General features: G+C 42.1%; 1 protein-coding gene across 1 annotated transcript in view; it reads right to left on the minus strand.

Annotated features, from left to right (window-relative positions):
• Positions 1–1,533: 1,533 nt before the first annotated feature.
• Positions 1,534–20,144, minus strand: part of LOC124775677 (pyruvate kinase PKLR-like) — a 154,816-nt gene continuing 136,205 nt past the window's right edge. The window contains exons 6-7 of the mRNA XM_047250505.1: positions 7,197–7,442; positions 1,534–1,641 (exon numbers count right to left, since the gene is read on the minus strand). Coding sequence (XP_047106461.1) covers positions 1,534–1,641; positions 7,197–7,442 — 354 coding nt within the window. The remainder of the gene's footprint in view (positions 1,642–7,196; positions 7,443–20,144) is intronic.

A 20,144-nucleotide genomic window follows, 5' to 3' on the forward strand; every position in this document is an offset into this window, starting at 1 on the left:
GGTCGCCACCGGCGCCAACCTTGTTTGAATGCTCTGAAAAGGTAATCAATTGCATATCACAGCATCTTCTTCCTGTCGGTTAAATTTCGTGTCTGTAGCACGTCATCTTCGTGGTGTAGCAATTTTAATGGCCAGTAGTGTAGATAACTATTCTCCAGTTTCCTTTATAATGTCTTTCTTAACCCATCCTAGAGTTGGGATAATACTGCAACGAGGAGTTGACCCGTGACTACTTCACTCTTAAACCTTGATTTTCTGATCATCGGAATGTTCTTCTCCATGAAACTAATGCGTCGATCGTCTCACCGAGTCTGGCGACTTGCTGCTCTCTCCTCCTCGTGACACAGGTTTTCTACTATCCTCGGTAGTATTAATAATAATTAAAAAGAGGAAAAATAAATGAGAGTTGCGACACCTGCCCCTACAACTCCCTTTGAGTGCCAGGAAGGTTCCTTCAAAAAAAAATGTTAAAAATAAAAAATATTAGAGTCCTGGCCCAGCACAATTTTTCATTGACGTCATTTCATTATACAGGTGGGGGTGGTTCATATTCGAACTGCGAATACATTTCATATCTTAAATGTTTGGTGAACAGTCTAGTCTGCTATCTAAATTATGAGGGAAGAAATTAACGTGTTGGTAGAGCGGCTGGCTCTTGCTTATTTTCGTTTTAAGCTGGCCATACTGCCACCGTTATTCTTTAGTCTAGTCCTGTCATTTTATCTCAGGACCTGCAATAACTTTTAAAATATTAGAACACAGGTCATATTTAGGGTTTTATGTACTGAATGGCAGTTCGTAGTTGCGTTGGTGAATGGGAATGAAAACAGAGGAACAGAGTATGTGTCATTGTGACTAAGCATGCATCACATGCGATTTTTTGTACTTTTACACATTTCAAAACATTCGTCTTTAAAAAATTAAACAAATGTGATAACCATGCCAATGAACACCAAAAGACATAAAAATACATACAAGTACTTATTAACTACGTGATTAATGATTATTACTTTGCTACGTTTTGTGAAGTGCTCAACTTCACACTTCTCTGCATTAGCAGCTTGTTGCCAGTGTTCGCATTTGACAGACCCGGTTCGACTTTACTCTCTCTTTTTTTTTTTTTTTTTTTTTTTTTTTTTTTTTTTTTTTTTTTTTTTTTTTGCGAATATCGTTTCCTCATAAATGACCACTCCACCTGCGAACATTCTAAAATTGCACCTGATACTATTCCCTCTGTCGGTATGTATAACGTAAACAGTTATGACGTTGCTGTACTTTCCTGCTACAAATCCGAAGTTGTATTTGAGGCAAGATACGTGCTCCAGTCGGACTGTCACAAAGACTTGAATCCAGTCTCACATCTGGCTAAATACCCCATACAAATGCCAGTTCCTTAGCTGCAGTCGGTAGGAGGCTCAATCGAAAGGCATCAGAGCTCTTATAAACAGCCCCTCCATCAGGGCGTGGCGACATACTCGATATACTTTACTGAAAATTCTGAACGGTTTCTGAAATAAAATTGGTTTAGAGACTTTAAAAATCCAGAAATTTATTTCCAACCATGTCTTCGCTTATCCAGTGAATTTTCTGGATAAGGGATAAGCAGAAATCTGGCGCCACCAACTCTGGTCCATCGGAGGGCTGAAACATAAACGAAATTAAAGTAAATTGACTGAGATTGTAAACGTACTGCGAAACTGGAATCATACAAGACGTAATTACACTACCGGCCATTCAAATTGCTACACCACGAAGATGACGTGCTACAGACGCGAAATTTAACCGACAGGAAGAAGATGCTGTGATATGCAAATGATTACCTTTTCAGAGCATTCAAACAAGGTTGGCGCCGGTGGCGACACCTACAACGTGCTGACATGAGGAAAGTTTCCAACCGATTTCTCATACACAAACAGTTGACCGCCGTTGCCTGGTGAAACGTTGTTGTGATGCCTCTTGTAAGAAGGATAAATGCGTACCATCACGTTTCCGACTTTGATAAAGGTCGGATTGTAGCCTATCGCGATTGCGGTTTAACGTATCGCAACATTGTTGCTCGCGTTGGTCGACATCCAATGACTGTTAGCAGAATATGGAATCGGTAGGTTCAAGAGGGTAATACGGAACGCCGTGCTGGATCACAACGGCCTCGTATCACTAGCAGTGGAGATGACAGGCATCTTATCCGCATGGCTCTAACGGATCGTGCAGCCTCGTCTCGATCCCTGAGTCAACAGATGAGGACGTTTGCAAGACAACAAGCATCTGCACGAACAGTTCGACGACATTTGCAGCAGCATGGGCTATCAGCTCGGAGATCATGGCTGCATTTACCCTTGACGCTGCAGCACAGACAGGAGCGCCTGCGATGGTGTACTCAACGACGAACCTGGGTGCACGAATGGCAAAACGTCGTGTTTTCGGATGAATCTAGGTTCTGTTTACAGCATTACGATGGTCGCATCCGAGTTTGGCGACATCGCGGTGAACGCACATTGGAAGCGTGTATACGTCATCGCCATACTGGCGTGTCACCCGGCGTGATGGTATGGGGTTTCATTGGTTACACGTCTCGGTCACCTCTTGTTCGCATTGACGGCACTTTGAACTGAACGTTACATTTCAGATGTGTTACGATACGTGGCTCTACCCTTCATTCGATCCCTGCGAAACCTCACATTTCAACAGGATAAAGCACGACCGCATGTTGCAGGTTTTGTACGGGCCTCTCTGGATACAGAAAATGTCCGACTGCTGCCCTGGCTAGCACATTATACATATCTCTCACCAATTGAAAACGTCTGATCAATGGTGGCCGAACAACTGGCTCGTCACAATACACCAGTCACTACTCTTGATGAACTGTGATATCGTGTTGAAGCTGCATGGGCAGCTGTACCTGTACACGCCATCCAAGCTCTGTTTGACTCAATGCCCAGGCGTATCGAGGCCGTTATTATGGCCAGAGGTGGTTGTTCTGGGTACTGATTTCTCAAGACTATGCACCCAAATTGCGTGAAAATGTAATTACATGTCAGTTCTAGTATAATATATTTGTCCAATGAATACCTGTTAATCATCTGCATTTCTTCTTGGCGTAGCAATTGTAACGGCCAGTACTGTAATCTCGTTGTTTCCATTAAAGAGCGTGATAATTAATACAGAGAATTCAGGTACACTCGTTTCATTTACGCATTCGTAAGGTATAATCATTACAGAGGTGAATCGTTTACGATAAACCGTTCAAACAGGAAAAGAACAGAAGCTTTACAACTGTGATGCTACAGAAGAATGTGGAATATTAGATGAGTAGATCGAGCGGTACTGTATCGAATTAGAGAAAAACAAAATTAATAGCACAACTTGACTAAAAGAAAGGATCAGTTGACAGGACACGTCCTGAGGCATGACGGTATTGTCAGTTTGGTAAAGAAAGGAAAATGCTGCTGATTGTAGGCTTAAGGATACTAAACATCTAAGGTCATCAGTCTCCCACTGATTACGCCCGGCTAACACTTCCCCTCCCGGGACGGAGTCATTCCATATACTATATACGGTATGAAGTTTCAAAAGAAACTAGGTTGCAGTATCTATTCGGAGTTGAAAACGTTCCACAGGATAGATCAGCATAGAGAGTTGCATCAATGCAGTCTTCTGACCGAACACCACAACAGCAACGACAACCATTGTTGGTTGATCCTGAGAAGGCCCACTTGTGTGTTTCGTTACATATTCCCTATGGCTGTGTGGCAGAACCTAGTTGGAAGAATTGCCCAATTTTATACTGTTGCCTGAAGAACGTCGGATTGAAGTTTCGATAACCTACAGGGACAATGTTTCCATACGGCCACTTCTTGGAGAAGTGAGGTTACTGGGAAGTGTGTGATTGTGGAGTGGAAGAGCAGACAACGTTTATAATGTGGTGTGCAAGATTTACATGACGCGAAACCGAGTCCTGCGATCTGGTTTTCAAATTTAAACATTGTGTATGTATACTGCAGGTTTCTATAATAGGAGTTACTCACGGAGGTCCTGTGTGGGCTGTAATTATCGTATGGCAGCGAAATTTGGTACATATTCTAAACCGTTAATGCGAACCAATCTACAATACAAAAATTTGTTCGAATCTCGGCCACCTGGTGAAAACCTCGTCGACCTCTTTGGTGCTCATACTGAACAAATTGTGTAAGCCACAATTAATAATAAAATCAGCATTATGCCTCTCTCACTTGTTTGAACTTTTCCGCCCACATCCCATTCCTAATCCATAATATGTAGAAATGTATCTACGTGTGTTTCTTACATTGACAGCGTCAGATTTGCATCTGGTAGCTAAAACTGGAACTAATCGTTTCCAGCGTAGATCGGCTCCTCGTTACAGCATTAGAATATCTACCAACTTTCGCTGCCATACGATAACTACGGCCCACACTGGACTGTGAGGAGCTGAACTTCAATTATAATTACCCATTATATGTTCAGTAATACCATACAAAACTAATGGAATAATAATTTAGACAGAAAAGGTTAAGGATGTCAGACCGTTTAGAGTCTTGGAGAAACTGTGATAAAAGTGCTTTCGCAAGGAAAAGTTGAAATTAATTACTATTTTGAAACATTGGCAGAAAAAAGTGGTTAGGTATTGTACCGAAAGAATCAACTGCGCATTGCGTGAAGAGCCCGAGCAAAATACACAGCTACATATTTTGAGACAATCAGAGACAACGAAGAATATCAGATGAAATTAGTACCGGTAGCTGAGGGAATTTGAACATTCGTATTTCAATTACTTCATTGGATGAGCCCGGGGTGGATCTTGGCATTGCAATTAATACTCTCACGAGTAGGAGAAAGTGGGAACAGTGCCACTCAAATAACAGTCTTTCCATTTAACATGGAAATTACAAGTTACTGGAGAGAAAATTATCAGTAGATAACTCTAAAAATTAATCGACAGGAAAGGACAACGAGTATAAATTATCTTGTTTGTTAGATCTACATCTGCAGCCATACTCCGCAAGCCACCTGACGGTGTGTGGCGGAGGGTACCTTGAGTACCTCTATCGGTTCTCCCTTCTATTCCAGTCTCGTATTGTTCGTGGAAAGAAAGATTTTCGGTATGCCTCTGTATGGGCTCTAATCTCTCTGATTTTATCCTCATGGTCTCTTCGCGAGATATACTCAGGAGGGAGCAATATACTGCTTGACTCCTCGGTGAAGGTATGGTCTCGAAACTTCAACAAAAGCCAGTACCGAGCTACAGAGCGTCTCTCTTGCAAAGTCTTCCGCTGGAGTTTATCTATCATCTCCGTAACGCTTTCGCGATTACTAAATGATCCTGTAACGAAGCGCGCTGCTCTCCGTTGGATCTTCTCTATCTCTTCTATCAAATCTATCTGGTACGGATCCCACACTGGTGAGCAATATTCAAGCAGTGGGCGAACAAGTGTGCTGTAACCTACTTCCTTTGTTTTCGGATTGCATTTCCTTAGGATTCTTCCAATGAATCTCAGTCTGGCATCTGCTTTACCGACAATTAATTTTATACAGTCATTCCATTTTAAATCACTCCTAATGCCTACTCCCAGATAATTTATGGAATTAACTGCTTCCAGTTGCTGACCTGCTGTATTGTAGCTAAATGATAAGGGATCTTTCTTTCTATGTTTTCGCAGCACATTTTTTATAGAAATGGGGCCCCTCCACACCCGTACCAACGTGGTGACCAAACCAAAAGTTCTACTGTCACCTCCGTCAACATGTTAGTTATCTAGTAAATGGATCACAGGATGCTGGGCTGTGATGTTGTCCGTGCGTCTGGGTAAGACTACGCATTAACACGGTCCATCAGGTGATAGATAGTGGACGAAACGCGAGTGAGGGTAGCAATTTGAAGAGCAGAGGGAAAAAAGTGCCAAGTCTCGTGCCTTGGGAAACAAACATCTGCGACAATGGGATGGGTAGTAAGAGCAGTAGTGGCTTACTAGCTGCGATAGTTCATGCAAGGTTGGGTTTGTTAGTATGGGTATCATGCATCATTACCGTGGTAAGCGATGGCGATGTATCCCAGTTGCTGCAGCCGCTACATTCCTGGAACAATTAAGATCGTTATACAGTAGTGGGAGATCGTCCATAGATCATCTCACTGTGTGGGGGATGTGTGGAGCTTTTCTGCATGCAGTGTACGGTACGGCTTCCCTGCGTGGTGCCAGTTATTCGGCAGTGTATTCCAGCTGGATATCCAGTAATGGCGTCTGATTAACAGGGGCTCGCGTGTACCGTTGTGTTTGCGTGTGCTTGACCATAGATATTAGGTCCTTACAAGTATGTCTTTTGGTGTTCTGGTCTTTTATGTTTCCATCTACGGTTGTGGTCGTAGTTCCCCAGATTCAGAATAAACGGGTTCTGCGAATGTCTGGAGTTTCTGTACAGTCTTGTGGTGAGTTTGTGGATTACCTCCTTGAGAGTCTCAAGTCGGTATTCCCAGTGAAGGTCCGCGATGCGTGTGTATCGTAGAGCATTGCTTATGATTTTGAGTACTTTGTTTTGTATGAGCTGCAGACGGCGCAGCGTGTAGGCGCATCGTATCCCCAGACAGGAGCTGCGTACATCATCAGGGGTCGAATAAGTGTCATGTACGTGGACCTCGACACCCTTCTGTTCAGTGTGCTACGCCTGTTGAGCATAGGGTAGAGCTGTTTGAGCCTCGCGCTAGCTCGGTTGGTCATGTGTTGTATGTGGTCCCCCCAGAGTAATTTCCGGTCCAGCCAGACACCGAGGTATTTGACTTTCTCACGGAAACGTATTGGACGTGCATGTAGAGTTATTGGTCTGCAGTATCGGTGTTTGCGCAGTTGCTTCGGTCTTCTAGTGAACAGAACGGCTTCGCACTTGTCGACGTTTACTCTAACACGCCATTTCTCCACCCAAGGCTCAGCCACTCTGAGTGCAGTCTGTAGGCGTGACGTAATGTTTGATGGTTTCCAATCTTGCGCGAGGATGGGTGTGTCATCCGCGTAGATTGCCATCGTTGTGTTGTGTGTGGTTGGGAGATCGTTTATGTAGAGGTTAAACAGCAGGGGCCCTAGGATGCTTCCCTGGGGTACTCCCGCGTGTATACCGTGTCGTGTTGATTGTTTTTCCTGCACGTCAGTGTTGAAACTCCTGTCTGTGAGGTATGAGTGTATTAGACGCACCAGCCCGTCGGGGACTAACATGTCTGTTGCAGCGTCGCCGACACAGATTGTCAGCGAACCCAGGTGGAGAACTGCTGACCTGCTTCTTTCGTGGAAGGTCCAGGGCTCGCTCACCCCGAAGACGGCGATGGCGTCGCAGTAGGAGCTGCCCGCGTGGCTGGGGTACTGCAGCACCACCCTGTCCTCCGGCTTGGCTATCTCGCGGTTCCTCAGCAGCCGCACCGCCGCACTCACACGCGCCTCCACCTGATTACATTAGGCGTATTTCTTGTTCCATAGATCCGTGGTGAGAAGATTGAGAACTTGGCACGAAACGAGAATACATAATAAATTTTTGCAAAGAAAGAAAAGAAAGAGACATACTGGAGTTCCTTCCACAGATCCAAAATGAAATGGTCGTCATGCATGTAGAATCAGTACTTACATTACAAATGCAAAAGTAACTCTGTCCGTTAAGTGTTCACGACTAAATTACTGACCGATTTCGATGAAATTTTGTATAAAGATAGCCTGAACCCTGAGGAAGGACATAGTCTACGTTAGAAAGTAAAAAATACAAAATAAAAATAAAATAAAAAATCTGCTTCTAACAGGGAATCCTTTGAGTGCGAGGTCACAAAAGGCCAATGGTGTTTACAGCATTCAACGCAGCACGTACTGTCCAGCATCCAACCATAATACTGGCTGCTAATGGGAACAGTGGATGGGGCTGTAGATATCCAGTGGAGAGGATAGCATGAGGCTGTGGAGCGTAATTGAACTGCGTAGTCCACAAGTAACTCACAGCGGTGATACCGACCTAGTCCTGTTGACACAAAGCAGAGCAATGGCAACGATAAACAAAGCAAACATTGCATTACCTGTACATCTACAACAATTGCCGAAGTTGACATTTCGTCACAAAGGAAACCAAGGAATTTCGCAGAGTCAGAAAGAAGTTGCAGACGAAATATTAGCGTTTCTGCAAGATAAGTCAGTGGAGTGTGTGGTTTCGTACACGCCCGACTGTGCAGAAAACGTACATGAGGGATACACTGATGATAACACATGCTTAACAAGTGAAACTGATACTGAAACAGGTGTCAAGCATTGTAGTTCATCATCCATGTTGGACAGGGAGCTGCAAATCCTCTCTCCAGAAAACGTACTAAATGACAATCGTTGTCTAACGAGCAGGTGCAAAAGATAATTACATAAGTAGTGAGGTAAACTTCATATCACTCCATTCTACATTGTAGTCAAATTGATTCAAGATGGAATGGCGGTATCACCCCACTCTGCATTGTTGCCAAATTTATAATTCCCCTTTAACCTATTGTTCTATTTTGATAGACAGCTCCTTTACCAATTATTGTACGCCACTGTATATCAAACTGATAGCAAATTAATCGCCCCCACACCCCTGATGACGTCACGGGTTTTCCCCAGCAGGCACATGGGGCCCCTTACCCATCCCCTCCTCTTCCCATGTGTGAGTATGCAGACCTAGGTTTCCCTCAGAATTCAGCCCTATAGAAGCGTTCCTATTGGCTCCTCCAAAATTAGTGGGCGGGTGCTTCGTTAACTCTAATGGGAATCCCTGGAGGGAAGACGATGTCATTTTCAAAGAACCCTTTTACATTTCGCATTAGGATGTTGAAGATGAGATTCGAGAAATTAATGCTCATAGGGAGACACATAGGTAGTCTTTTCCCCTCGCTCTATTTACGAGTGGAATAGGAAAGGGAATGATTAGTAGTGGTTCCGGGCACCCTCCACTAAACACTGTACTATGGTTTGTAAAGTAATTAGATAGATGTAAATGAAAATTTAGTCTACCTGCTGAGATGTCGGTCGATCCATTTACAGGCACACAATACTCACGTAACAATGTTGTCGCTTATTTATCGAGAAAGCAAAACACGAAACTTCTGCTGCTGATTGTCTCTCTGTAGAAACCTTCGTATTAGCCCCTAATTTTCCCAGTGCAGTCAATTCACGAGACGTAAGTGAGACGTTGTAATATATTCGCCCACAATACTTAGAAGAAACGGTATAGAGCTCACCTCTCAACTCCCCTTTGATCAAGGTATCGCTTACCTGTCGTATTCTCGCGAATCTTTCAATCTACGATACATAGCATTTGAATCCAATTGATTTCAAAAAAATGGTTCAAATGGCTCTGAGCACTATGCGACTTAACTTCTGAGGTCATCAGTCGCCTAGAACTTAGAACTAATTAAACCTAACTAACCTAAGGACATCACACACATCCATGCCCGAGGCAGGATTCGAACCTGCGACCGTAGCGGTCGCTCGGCTCCAGACTGTAGCGCCTAGAACCACACGGCCACTTCGGCCGGCAACTGATGTCAATGAGTCCCCCTTCAAGTTACAGACCACTGCTATTTCTCTTGAAATTCCATCACGTTCCAACAGTACTGTTCCATTAGTTATAAGGCTGACAGGTAGAGAGCTATAAAAACGAGAAAAATAGCATACTAATGTACAGGAGGAAATTCAGACACATGTAGAGTATATGCGGACAGTACATAGAAATTAAGAAGCATAGCACCTACAATTCATCGATATCGAATCACGGTCTATAATTATCACTCTGTATATGTCCTAATCTCATTTATGTTGTTCCTATGATTACCACGCCAGAAATTCGACAGTAATGGCGACCGGGTCTTCATTGACAGCACAGTGTGTGTCTCTCTCTCCTCTTGTTATTTTTGTAACAACCAGTGGGGTCAAACTACGAACAATAAAACCTTGGCTAAAGTTACCCAGTGGAGAACTCTGTAAGATTTTATTGCATCTCTCTCTTCCAATACATCAGGGAAAGAAATACAGTCTGCGTGTTGACACCGACCATATGTCTCTGTTGGTCCACCACCGCCAGCGACATCGGCTGGTACATATTTTTCAGTGTCAATAAACTCTACCAACAGCCGTATACTTTAAGATATTTTATTTTATTCTGAAAGCAGTCAGTTTTGGCAATTCATTTTGCCATCTTCAGGACACATACACTTTTTTTTCAAATCAACGAACTTATAGCGCCATAAAACTGGCTATTGTGAATTCCAATCGTCGGACAGATGCTTCATACGAAGACGTGACAGCAAGACGAAGACATAACCTCTAAAAATACGTCTATCGGTCCATTGGAGTAGGTGGGCAGTGATAAAAGTCGTTTCCATAGATCTGGGTAAAATTTTGCTGCCTGTAATAGAGGAACACTATATCGACAGTTAAATTGTTTCATAAGGGGTTTGATACATTGTTTTTTTCTATAACACAGCGAAGCAAGGTATGACTACAGCTGCGTACACAGCCAAACATTTTGTTTTTCTCCCATGACTTCAAGGTCTGTGTCAGGGGCTAAATCGACATTAACATGTTTTGATCCATTAGCTTTGATAGAAAGCTGGACTATGCTGGTCCCACAACACACAGGATTGTTGAAATAAAAAGATGGAGGTGGTGTTTGTTATTGACAAATATGTGGAGGACATCGCAACATATGGAAACTGGAAGAGCAAGCAGCACTGTGGAGCACTTCCAGACAGCTGCCCATAGCTGATGACTTCTACATTTAATCTCATAGTGACTGGCTCGCAGATGTCTCGGTGTTCTGTTTCAAAGACACTAGAGCATTGATCTCTCATATTGGAGCCATGTACGCGATCACTCTTTCGGTGCTGGCAATCCCTGGGGGGGTGTTACTCCCACCAAGACACTCTCCATCTCAAACAATTGGTGTCAGTCAATCATTATGCGGGAATCAACAGTATATCGGTGGATGTATGGGATGGAAAAGACACCGTCGATGTACTGTAATCCACAGTTGATAGTGCGACCTACTTGTAATTTCAATGCCAACCAGTGACGCAGCTGCATGCTTCTCAATTTCTGTATCATCGCTAAACCACCCCTCCACTACTTTGCGAGTTCCATATACCGGACTGCGAATATCTATATATAGATGACTGCAGTGTGTCCATTCATTGTTATACAAAATTAGTGAATAACAGTCTAGATAGCAATATTTGTTTTATTTGAAATAACCGGTTTCGGCCTGGTCTTAGGCCATCTTCATAATAACATTGCCAAGGTTAGAAATCGGGCTAGTTACATAAAAAAGTCAGTGACTTAAAATAAAGTAATTTATATTTATTAAAATCGAAGAGCCGTTACCCATCAGCTGAAGTTGATGATGTCCAGAACAGTCAGTAGAACTCAGTCGCTGAAACTGCTGCTGTTGGCTAGGCGTCATTGCGTTATATACGAGGCGTGTTTTTTAAGTAAGTACCGTTTCGAAATTAAAAAAATAGGTGCTAAGATATCTCAATAATTTTATTTTTACATGAAAGCCTGTACCTTAATCTACTTTTATACATAATTCCCGTCAATATTTAGGCACTTGTCATAACGTTGTACCAGTTTTTGAATACCCTCTTTATAGAAGTCTGCCGCCTGACTTGTTAACCACTGCATCACCACTGTTTTGACTTCGTCATCGTCTTGAAGACGCTGACCGCCCAGGTGCAGGAACAGATGGTAGTCACTGGGCGCAAGATAGGGGCTGCACGGAGGATGATCTAGAGTTTCCCATCGAAAAGTTGTGATAAGATCTTAGGTTTGATTCGCCACATGCGGACGGGTATTGTCTTGCAGCAAAACAATGCCCTTGCTCAACTTCCATGGACTGTTGCTTTGATTCTGGTGTGACGTAGGCCACCCATGTTTCATCGCCCGTAACAATTTGGCTTAAGAAATCATCACAGTCGTTGTAGTACCGCTCAAGGGAAGTCAATGCACTGTCTTAACGTTTGGTTCTGTGCACATCCGTCAACATTTTCGGTACCCAACGTGCGCGCAATTTTCGGTAATTCAAGTGCTCGGTCACAGTGCCATACAAAACACTACGAGAAACATTAGGAAAGTCATGTCGCAAGGAGTAAATCGTAAAGCATCTGTTTTCTCTCACCTTATTGTCCACTTCCTGCACCAAACTTTCATTAAAGACCGAAGGGCGCCCACTCCGTTGTTCATCATGCACATCTGTGCGGCCATCTTTAAATGCTCTCACCCACTTTCTTACCATTCCATCACTCATAATGTTTTCTCCGTAAACTGCACAGATCTCACGATGAATATCATCGCTTTTAGGCCCTTAGCACTAAGAAATCTTATAACAGCCCGTACTTCACAGTTGGTGGGACTCACGATTATCGGAGGCACCTTGAACACTCGTAACACAACGTAAACAAGGAATAATCAAACTGTAATGGCGTCAGTGCGTAGATTAAGGTACAGGCTTTCATGTAAAAATAAAATTTTTGAGATATCTTAGCACGTTTTTTTTAATTTCAAAACGGTGCTTACTTAAAAAAAAAAAACACCCCTCGTAGATCTGGTGAGCGGATGGTTGTGCTATATGACATCAATGGCAGCCAATGACGAACGATTTACACAAAACACGTATAATTTGAAGATACAGTTTACCTAAAAGTGAATAATCATAAAAAAATTATGTCTACAGGACAGAACAGTTTGTTAAAAATACTGAGTAAATGTAATTCAATTATTCTAAAAAATTATTTCTGTTATTTCTTGTAGTACCATCTAGCGGAAATAATTTATTTAACCAGTATAATATACCCATAGCATCGACTATTTAATTAATAGAATGTAGGTATAGAATAAACAAATGGATTTATGTAAAATAATTACCATCTATGATAATTATACAGTAATTACGCTGTATTCTGAATAATACGAAATTTAGTAGAACAACGGCGCACTATTCTAGGTTGGACTTGCTATCTACGAACTCCGTTGCCATGGAGACGTCGTAGTATGTCGATCGCAGCTGCTAAAGATAATCAGGTTGGTGTCGCCTGAAAGTGGCGCCAGTGCAAATTTTACTATAAATTGCCAGCAAAAAGCTAATCATACTCGTAACACAGACCTGTTCTACAAAAGAACGATAGTACTTGGAAGTCAATAAACCGTTATTTGTGGTGAAATTACGTCAACGTATAAAATCTGGTTATAAAATAGCGTCTGATCATATGATAAAACTGTGATGCTGGTAATATTGTTTAATACAGAACTATTTTTTCGCAAAAAAACAATGTACTTGGAATCCCATAAACCATTATATGTTGAGAAATTACGTCTGCGTGTAAAAATTTGGTGATAAAAGAGCATATTGTCAGTTAATAAAACTGGAAAAATTCTGGAGTAGTCACCCATGTCAACATCTTGTTAATAAATCCACAACAACATAATTAGTAATGAACGTTTTAAGAGGCCACTGTACACTTATTGGAACCAATTCATCTTCCATTCCTGTACATATAACACCTGGAACGTAAATAAGGTGCGCAGTTAACAAATGTTACCCTTTCATTTGGAAACTAAGACGAGTTTCTTTCAATAGTTTGTTATTTTTCCTCCGCTTGTCTGTACAAATGTTTCCACACAGTTTCACTGTCCTACAGCAACTCGTTTTTCATGGAGGCCCTCTCAGGTAGCGAAAGTTTCATTATTACCACACTATGTAGGATAAGATTGAGTCGTCAGCTGGACATACCATGGCATTATGCTTCTATAAAAAAGATATTGACAGCTGCTAAACCGATACTAAGCCTTTGAAGGTGACATTAATCTGTAGAAACCAGTCAGGTACAATAAAAATATAGTTGCAACTGATAGCTGAATTTTATCCTGAAAGAGTATATTACACCCATAAGTGTGTGTGTGTGTACGCATCAATTAGTTCTACTATGAAATTCGTTGATGAAGTAGAAGGAGCTAGGCATCAGCAAATTCTGTCGGCTCCTCTTAAACTGAACTGAATTAGTAGTTCAGCTTTTTATAGTTGTTGTCAAATTATTTTCAAGGCGTATTGTTAATTTATGGGCTCCTCTCTGGACCAAAGCAAGAGATTTTAAATATTTATGAAGATAATTCTTTTTACAGATTTCATTAAAGATTAAATATATTCGGAAGTTAGAATTCACAGTCCTTTTGCAGGACGTTTTTGAGTTGACATCACAAATAATTCGAGTTTCACACTTTTGGATTTAAAAAACTTTATCTTGCCTTGGTGAGTTATCCCAAAAAATGAGAACGTATGACATTATGGAAAAATAATCTTTTTAATGTAACATATTCTTAAAACGGACGAAAAACTCTAAAATAAATTCTCCTAGCCCCACACAGATTTCTAACGTCATATAGATAGTTCTGAAAATCTGTGCTTGTGGAAACGGAAAACGAGGGCTTATGCAACAGATAATAATAAGGAGTGTGGAGAATTAGAAAAATCTTACAACACTCCATATCATTTGAAGTGCATTAAAAGTGTTACTGACAGGTGATCTATTCATGCATCAATTATCCATAGCATGCACCACAGGTTTTTTGTTTTACGTTTTACAAGTATTGTTATAGCTATTAAAAGTTCATAACCACTAATTTTCAAGACTATCTATATGGGGTTAGGACTATGTACTGTCGTAGGATAACTTGTTTTATACTTTTTAGTCCGTTTTAAAAGCGTGTTATGTCAAAAACAATTTTATTTATGCAATTAACTTCTGTCGTTTAGTCTTGTGTGTGTGCAATTTTTCAATCGACTTCAAACATGACAACAGAGACAGGTGCTAAATTTAAGAGTTAATTCAGTTTCTCTTTACGTGAGTCAAACAATATATTCCTCCAACGTATATCACGCAAAGAGGCCATACAGATTAAATTAATTACAGCACACACAGAGGCATTTAAACAACCGTTTTCTCTACTCTCCATACGTGAATGAAATGGGAAAAGCCATAATAGCTGGTACAGTGGGACATATCCTCTGCCATACCCTTCACAGTGATCCTCAGAGTATATACGTAAATGTAGAAGAAAAATTAGAAAGATTCACACACGCAAGCTAACCAGCAATTGTTCTAAGAGCTAAACATTCGTGGCTGGAATAGGAAGGGCGGGAAATGGCAGTGGGACACAAGATACATTCCGCCACACCCTAGATAAGAATGCAAGTTAAAATTACGTTTTCATCCGGTTCTGAGCTGTGCTGAAAATTTGAGGTCTCTAGCTCATTGGGAAGTTAGTTTAAAATACATTGCAAAATTTGTACCAAACAGACAGACAGACAGATAGACGGAAAGCCAAAAATCCACCGCCACACACCAGACACGATAGCGAATTAATATTGCACTGTCATTCGGTTCTAAGAATGTTGAAAGTTATATCGGGTAGTTACTTTTAATTCAAATGCAAAATTTCTACTGAGCAACAGACAGAAAAACATACCAGACACGAAAACGAATTAACATTGTGTCATACGCGAGTGCAGGCTTTCTCGGCGAATTTAGTATATGAAGTCTTCACGGGTTGTCAGCCGAGTAGCATCGTAGCGAAGATGCCTGAAGATTATGGAGACGCATTCCATCGAAACGTTGCTACGAGACGATGATGCTACTCGGCTGACAACCCGTGAAGACTTCATATATAACATTATGTTGTCATTTATTTCTTACCTATGATGAAAGTTTCATAAGGAAGTTACTTTAAAATCAATTGCTAAAATTATATCAAACAGCCAAAAATCGACCTAACAGAAACGTTGTAAACAAAGTACCCTCCACGACACACCAGACACGAAAGTGAGTTAATACTGCATTGTCATCCAGTTATGACCAATATTGAAAATTTCAAGTCTCTAGCTCGTTTGGAAGTTAGTTTAAAATCGATTACAAAATTTGTACCGAACAGACAAGAAAGCGACCTAATAATACGTTAAAAAGTAGGGGAAGTATGCTAGCTTTTTTATTTTATTTGTATCAACTATTTGTGAAAATATCGACATTGGGAATAGAAATTTGCTTAGTCCCGAACATCGTCCGCTACACCTGTCAACCTGAGCGACCAGCCAAGAAAGAAACCTCTAGTATTGTTCTCCAGGTGACGCAACGACGTTGTTCAGGCATAGAATTGGAAAGGATTTTGTGTCGTTTAAGTTCAAGTTCCAGTCTCGCCATTCACATTTTTGGTCTCTTAGGTTTCTCCAAATCCTTGAGTGGAAATACAATATTGCTCAAATTTGTTTGACCTGTGCCAAATAAGACGAAAGAGGATACTGGATGTATACAAAGATGATAGTTCTACCTACTGGAGTGCTTTACGGAAATGCTGAAAAACCAGCATCGGCAGACATTGAAAGATACGCGATCTGTCCCGCAGCTTGAAGAATCGTTACTAAGTGAAGAAGCTACAAATATACTATAATGCTGGGTGCACTCCCGTATGGCGAGAGGTACGAACACAGGTTCCACCCAGGACCGTTGTGGAACGTTATCGCTTTGGTAGTCCCGGTGTTATGGTGTAGTTGTTGCATGGGCGTACTGACATCCAAATTTTTGAAAACAGTTGACTCACCAGTCAACGGTATTGTGACACTGCACATTTTCGCCACGTGATTTTTTCAGGAGTGCGTTCGGCCCTGGCTTCACTTACGTGGGTGACAATGCACGACTGTATCGAACAGAGCAGATGGAGGAGTTCCCGGGACGAAAGAATATTTGGCGAATGGACTGTCCTGCCCGTTCTCCCGACTTAAATCCCATCGAGGAGCGTATGGGATGCATTGGGAGACGTACTGTAGCACGTCCGCATGCGCCAACGACCATCCACTTGCTGTCAAGCGTGCCGATGGAGGAATTGAACACCCTGCCCAAGAACTCCTTATCAACCTTGTGGCCAGCAAGGGAGCATTTTGCAGAGCATGCGCTGAGGTCCGTGGTGTTCACACACCCTTCTAAAAAAAAAATGTTCCCCCCTGTCTTTAATGCCCAGGTGATCTTCATGAATCCCTTTCCAGAATGAGATTTTCACTCTGCATCGGAGTGTGCGCTGTTGTGAAACTTTTCTGGCAGATTAAGGCAAATGTCCCGACTTCGAGTCTCGGTCCGGCACACAGTTTTAATCTGCCAGAAACGTTTCATGAATCCCTTTCACTATACTTGTTGACTTTGAAAAAGTATCAGCTGTGTTCGTCTCATTGCCTCGTGTAAGAAGGAGAAACGCCTACCAGCATGGGTCGGAATTCAAAAATCGCAGTATTGTAGTATGTGGGGACAATGACTTAAGTTTCCGAGATCTTACTGTTTTCGCTGGTCAGGTTCCTGCGACTGTCATGTGAACGGGGAATCGACTGGATCAGGAGAGCCATACTCAATGCGACGTAGCATCTCAATGGCCCATGTGACTAGCGCCTGAAAGGGCAGATGTGTTGTATGCTCGGTCGTGCAGGATCATAAAGCCACGTTACGTACTTGAATTCAGAGAGTGGGCTTCTTCATGGCAAGACAAATATTCACAGGTACAGCGCGACGACGACTGGACTGTCAGCACAGTGGCCATCAGTGCAATTCCCATTGATGTGGCAGCAGAGAGACGAACCGACCAGTGATAATACTGGGCACCAGTATCTTGTCCTGGTTCTGCAGAAGTATAACGATGGACATCTTCGTTTGTGGGGGCTCCAAGATAGTAAACGCTGTCAGACAGCTTTCGTCATCAGCATGTGGTCCAGCATCTCTGTGTGGTGGTATGTGTTGCCACTGAGTACGCAACACGATCTCCTGTGGTTCGAATGGGCAACAGTTTTAAATTTCTGACACGTTAAGTGGCTGTGTCAGATGTCCCTGCTATGTTAACTTTCAACGAGATTGCACGTTGCCCGTACTGTCGTGACCTACCTCGACACAGAGGGGCGCTGCTCTGTCCAGCAAGTTCTCCAGATCTCTCACTCGCTGAAAACTCGCCGGACACTACGATTGATGAAATCTGGATAAGAGTGAAGAAGCTTGGAATGACATTCCCGCATCTATAATCCAAGCTCAGTTCAGTTCGATTTTAGAGCTATTGTGCTGCAGAGGTGGCAACTCTGTGTACTAAATTTCGCATCTTGTACACTTACAAATCAGCTTCAAGCTTAATCATGCATTTTTCCTACTGTACAGTAAACGCACAAGAAGTGTAATTTCATTTGCTAATCTCCCTGATGTAGTCCAGTCAATTAGCGTTGAAATCAGCGGCAGTATATTTCTAAACGGTTCTGTATATTTTTTGGAGTGCTGTATCCCAGTTTCAAGTGTGCTGCCTTGTAGTAAGTCGCCGTCACAAACGAAAAACCCAAGACACTTCAGACTTGTTGCACTTTTTTCAGTTTCTCGCATGTATCTTGAGAACTATGCTGTTCCCAGAGATGTACACTTTAAACAGAATTAAAGAAGACAACATTTCTTACAAAATTCACAAGCCACGTTTGATTTTCTGATGAGCGGTACCACCGCTGGAGAGTGCTGTAAATCAGCGGCTTTATGGCCCTTTTGCAAAAACGTCAAAAACGCCCACTCCCAGACGCTACAATTGAAAACACATTCTACACGTTATCAACAAAAACACCTACACCATGCGTTAAGTGCATTATATTCCGTACAAGAGGCGTCTGTAACGTGTCTCATAATGGGGGAGGGAGCAAAGCTAAAATTACGAATAATACTTTTTTGCGCTCTACAGCCAAACGATCCGTCACCTCGACCTTTTAGTGCCCAAGAAATATTGCCTGGGCCACCAACAGACAAAAGGAGACTGCAAGGGGTCGCCTGTTTCAACAAGTGATGCTAAATGATATTACCTTTATATAAAGAAAAATATTATCTTCTTAACAATCTTCAAAGCGTGAGCTACGCCATTAATTTTTATATATGAAATTAGTAAATTTACTCATGGCATTTTTGTTGCCTGTGTCTGTGGTCGCTTTCAGGACTCAAATTAATCATCAAATTAACTAATTTAATACGATTGAATTTTGAATTTCTGGTGTATCCATCTATCATTACAATAAAATTAAAACAGTTAATGGTTGCAGGAAAACGAAGAGAACAGTGGCGAATTTAAATTTACAAAAATAATGATAAGTTCTTATTCATCCTTTTATAACTACAATCGAGCTGATAGATCTTACAAAAAACATGACAAACAAATCAGAAAATGAATAGTGTCTGTTTGGCAAAGTATTTTTTTGGGGTGGAAACTACACAAACTATCCCCTGAATTAATGCCTCTAACAACGCAATCTGACTTTGTATACATGAATCCATTGTGAGGTCCAATTCTGTTCAAATGGAATAAACTATGACCAAGTGCACGACAAAATATGGTTCACGTAAAACAGGGAACTGTGAATGTCATTTAACAACCCTACGCCGGCGCAGCAATACTTTAGCCTATCACCCTGATTCAGGCGGCAGCAGAAAACAGCACGCTTTGGGGGAGGGGTGGAGCGCGGCGGCAGCTGTAACGTTCTGACGCATCCACAAAAACTTGCAAACTACGCGGACTAGAGTTCTGATTATTAGAACGAGATAAACTTCCCTGTCAGAGCCCTGAAATTCCAGCAGATTTTAGTGTGAGGCGCACCCCTTCGCTGACCTGGCCAACCAATTTGACTCACAGACACGACGGCGCATGCTGGAATTGTCAAACGTCAGATGGCTGACTCAGGACAAATGAGTTCACCCTCGTGACACACGGGGTATGTCCGACATGATATGCAGTACCAATGTCGGTACAATTGTAAAATGCCACTGCCTCTTAGTCCACCACAAGTTGCATACCCCAAGTGTCATATACTAGGGAAAGACCTGAAGTTATCCACCAGGGGAGGATCAGAAGACGAAGAAAACAAAGAATCACAATCACTTTCCACCAGGCCTCATACAGAAGCCGAACTAGCAGAAAAAAAATCACCTGCACGGTGTACAAATCAATCGAACTAGCCTCCACTCATTGAATCTCCCCTCTTGACTGATCTGCTAGTGTGGTAGCCAATCCAGAAACAGCACCGGGGTTCCCACGTTGGGGGAGCAAGCC

The sequence above is a fragment of the Schistocerca piceifrons genome, chromosome 2 (assembly GCF_021461385.2).
Source record: "Schistocerca piceifrons isolate TAMUIC-IGC-003096 chromosome 2, iqSchPice1.1, whole genome shotgun sequence".
Taxonomy (NCBI): Eukaryota; Metazoa; Arthropoda; class Insecta; order Orthoptera; family Acrididae; genus Schistocerca; species Schistocerca piceifrons.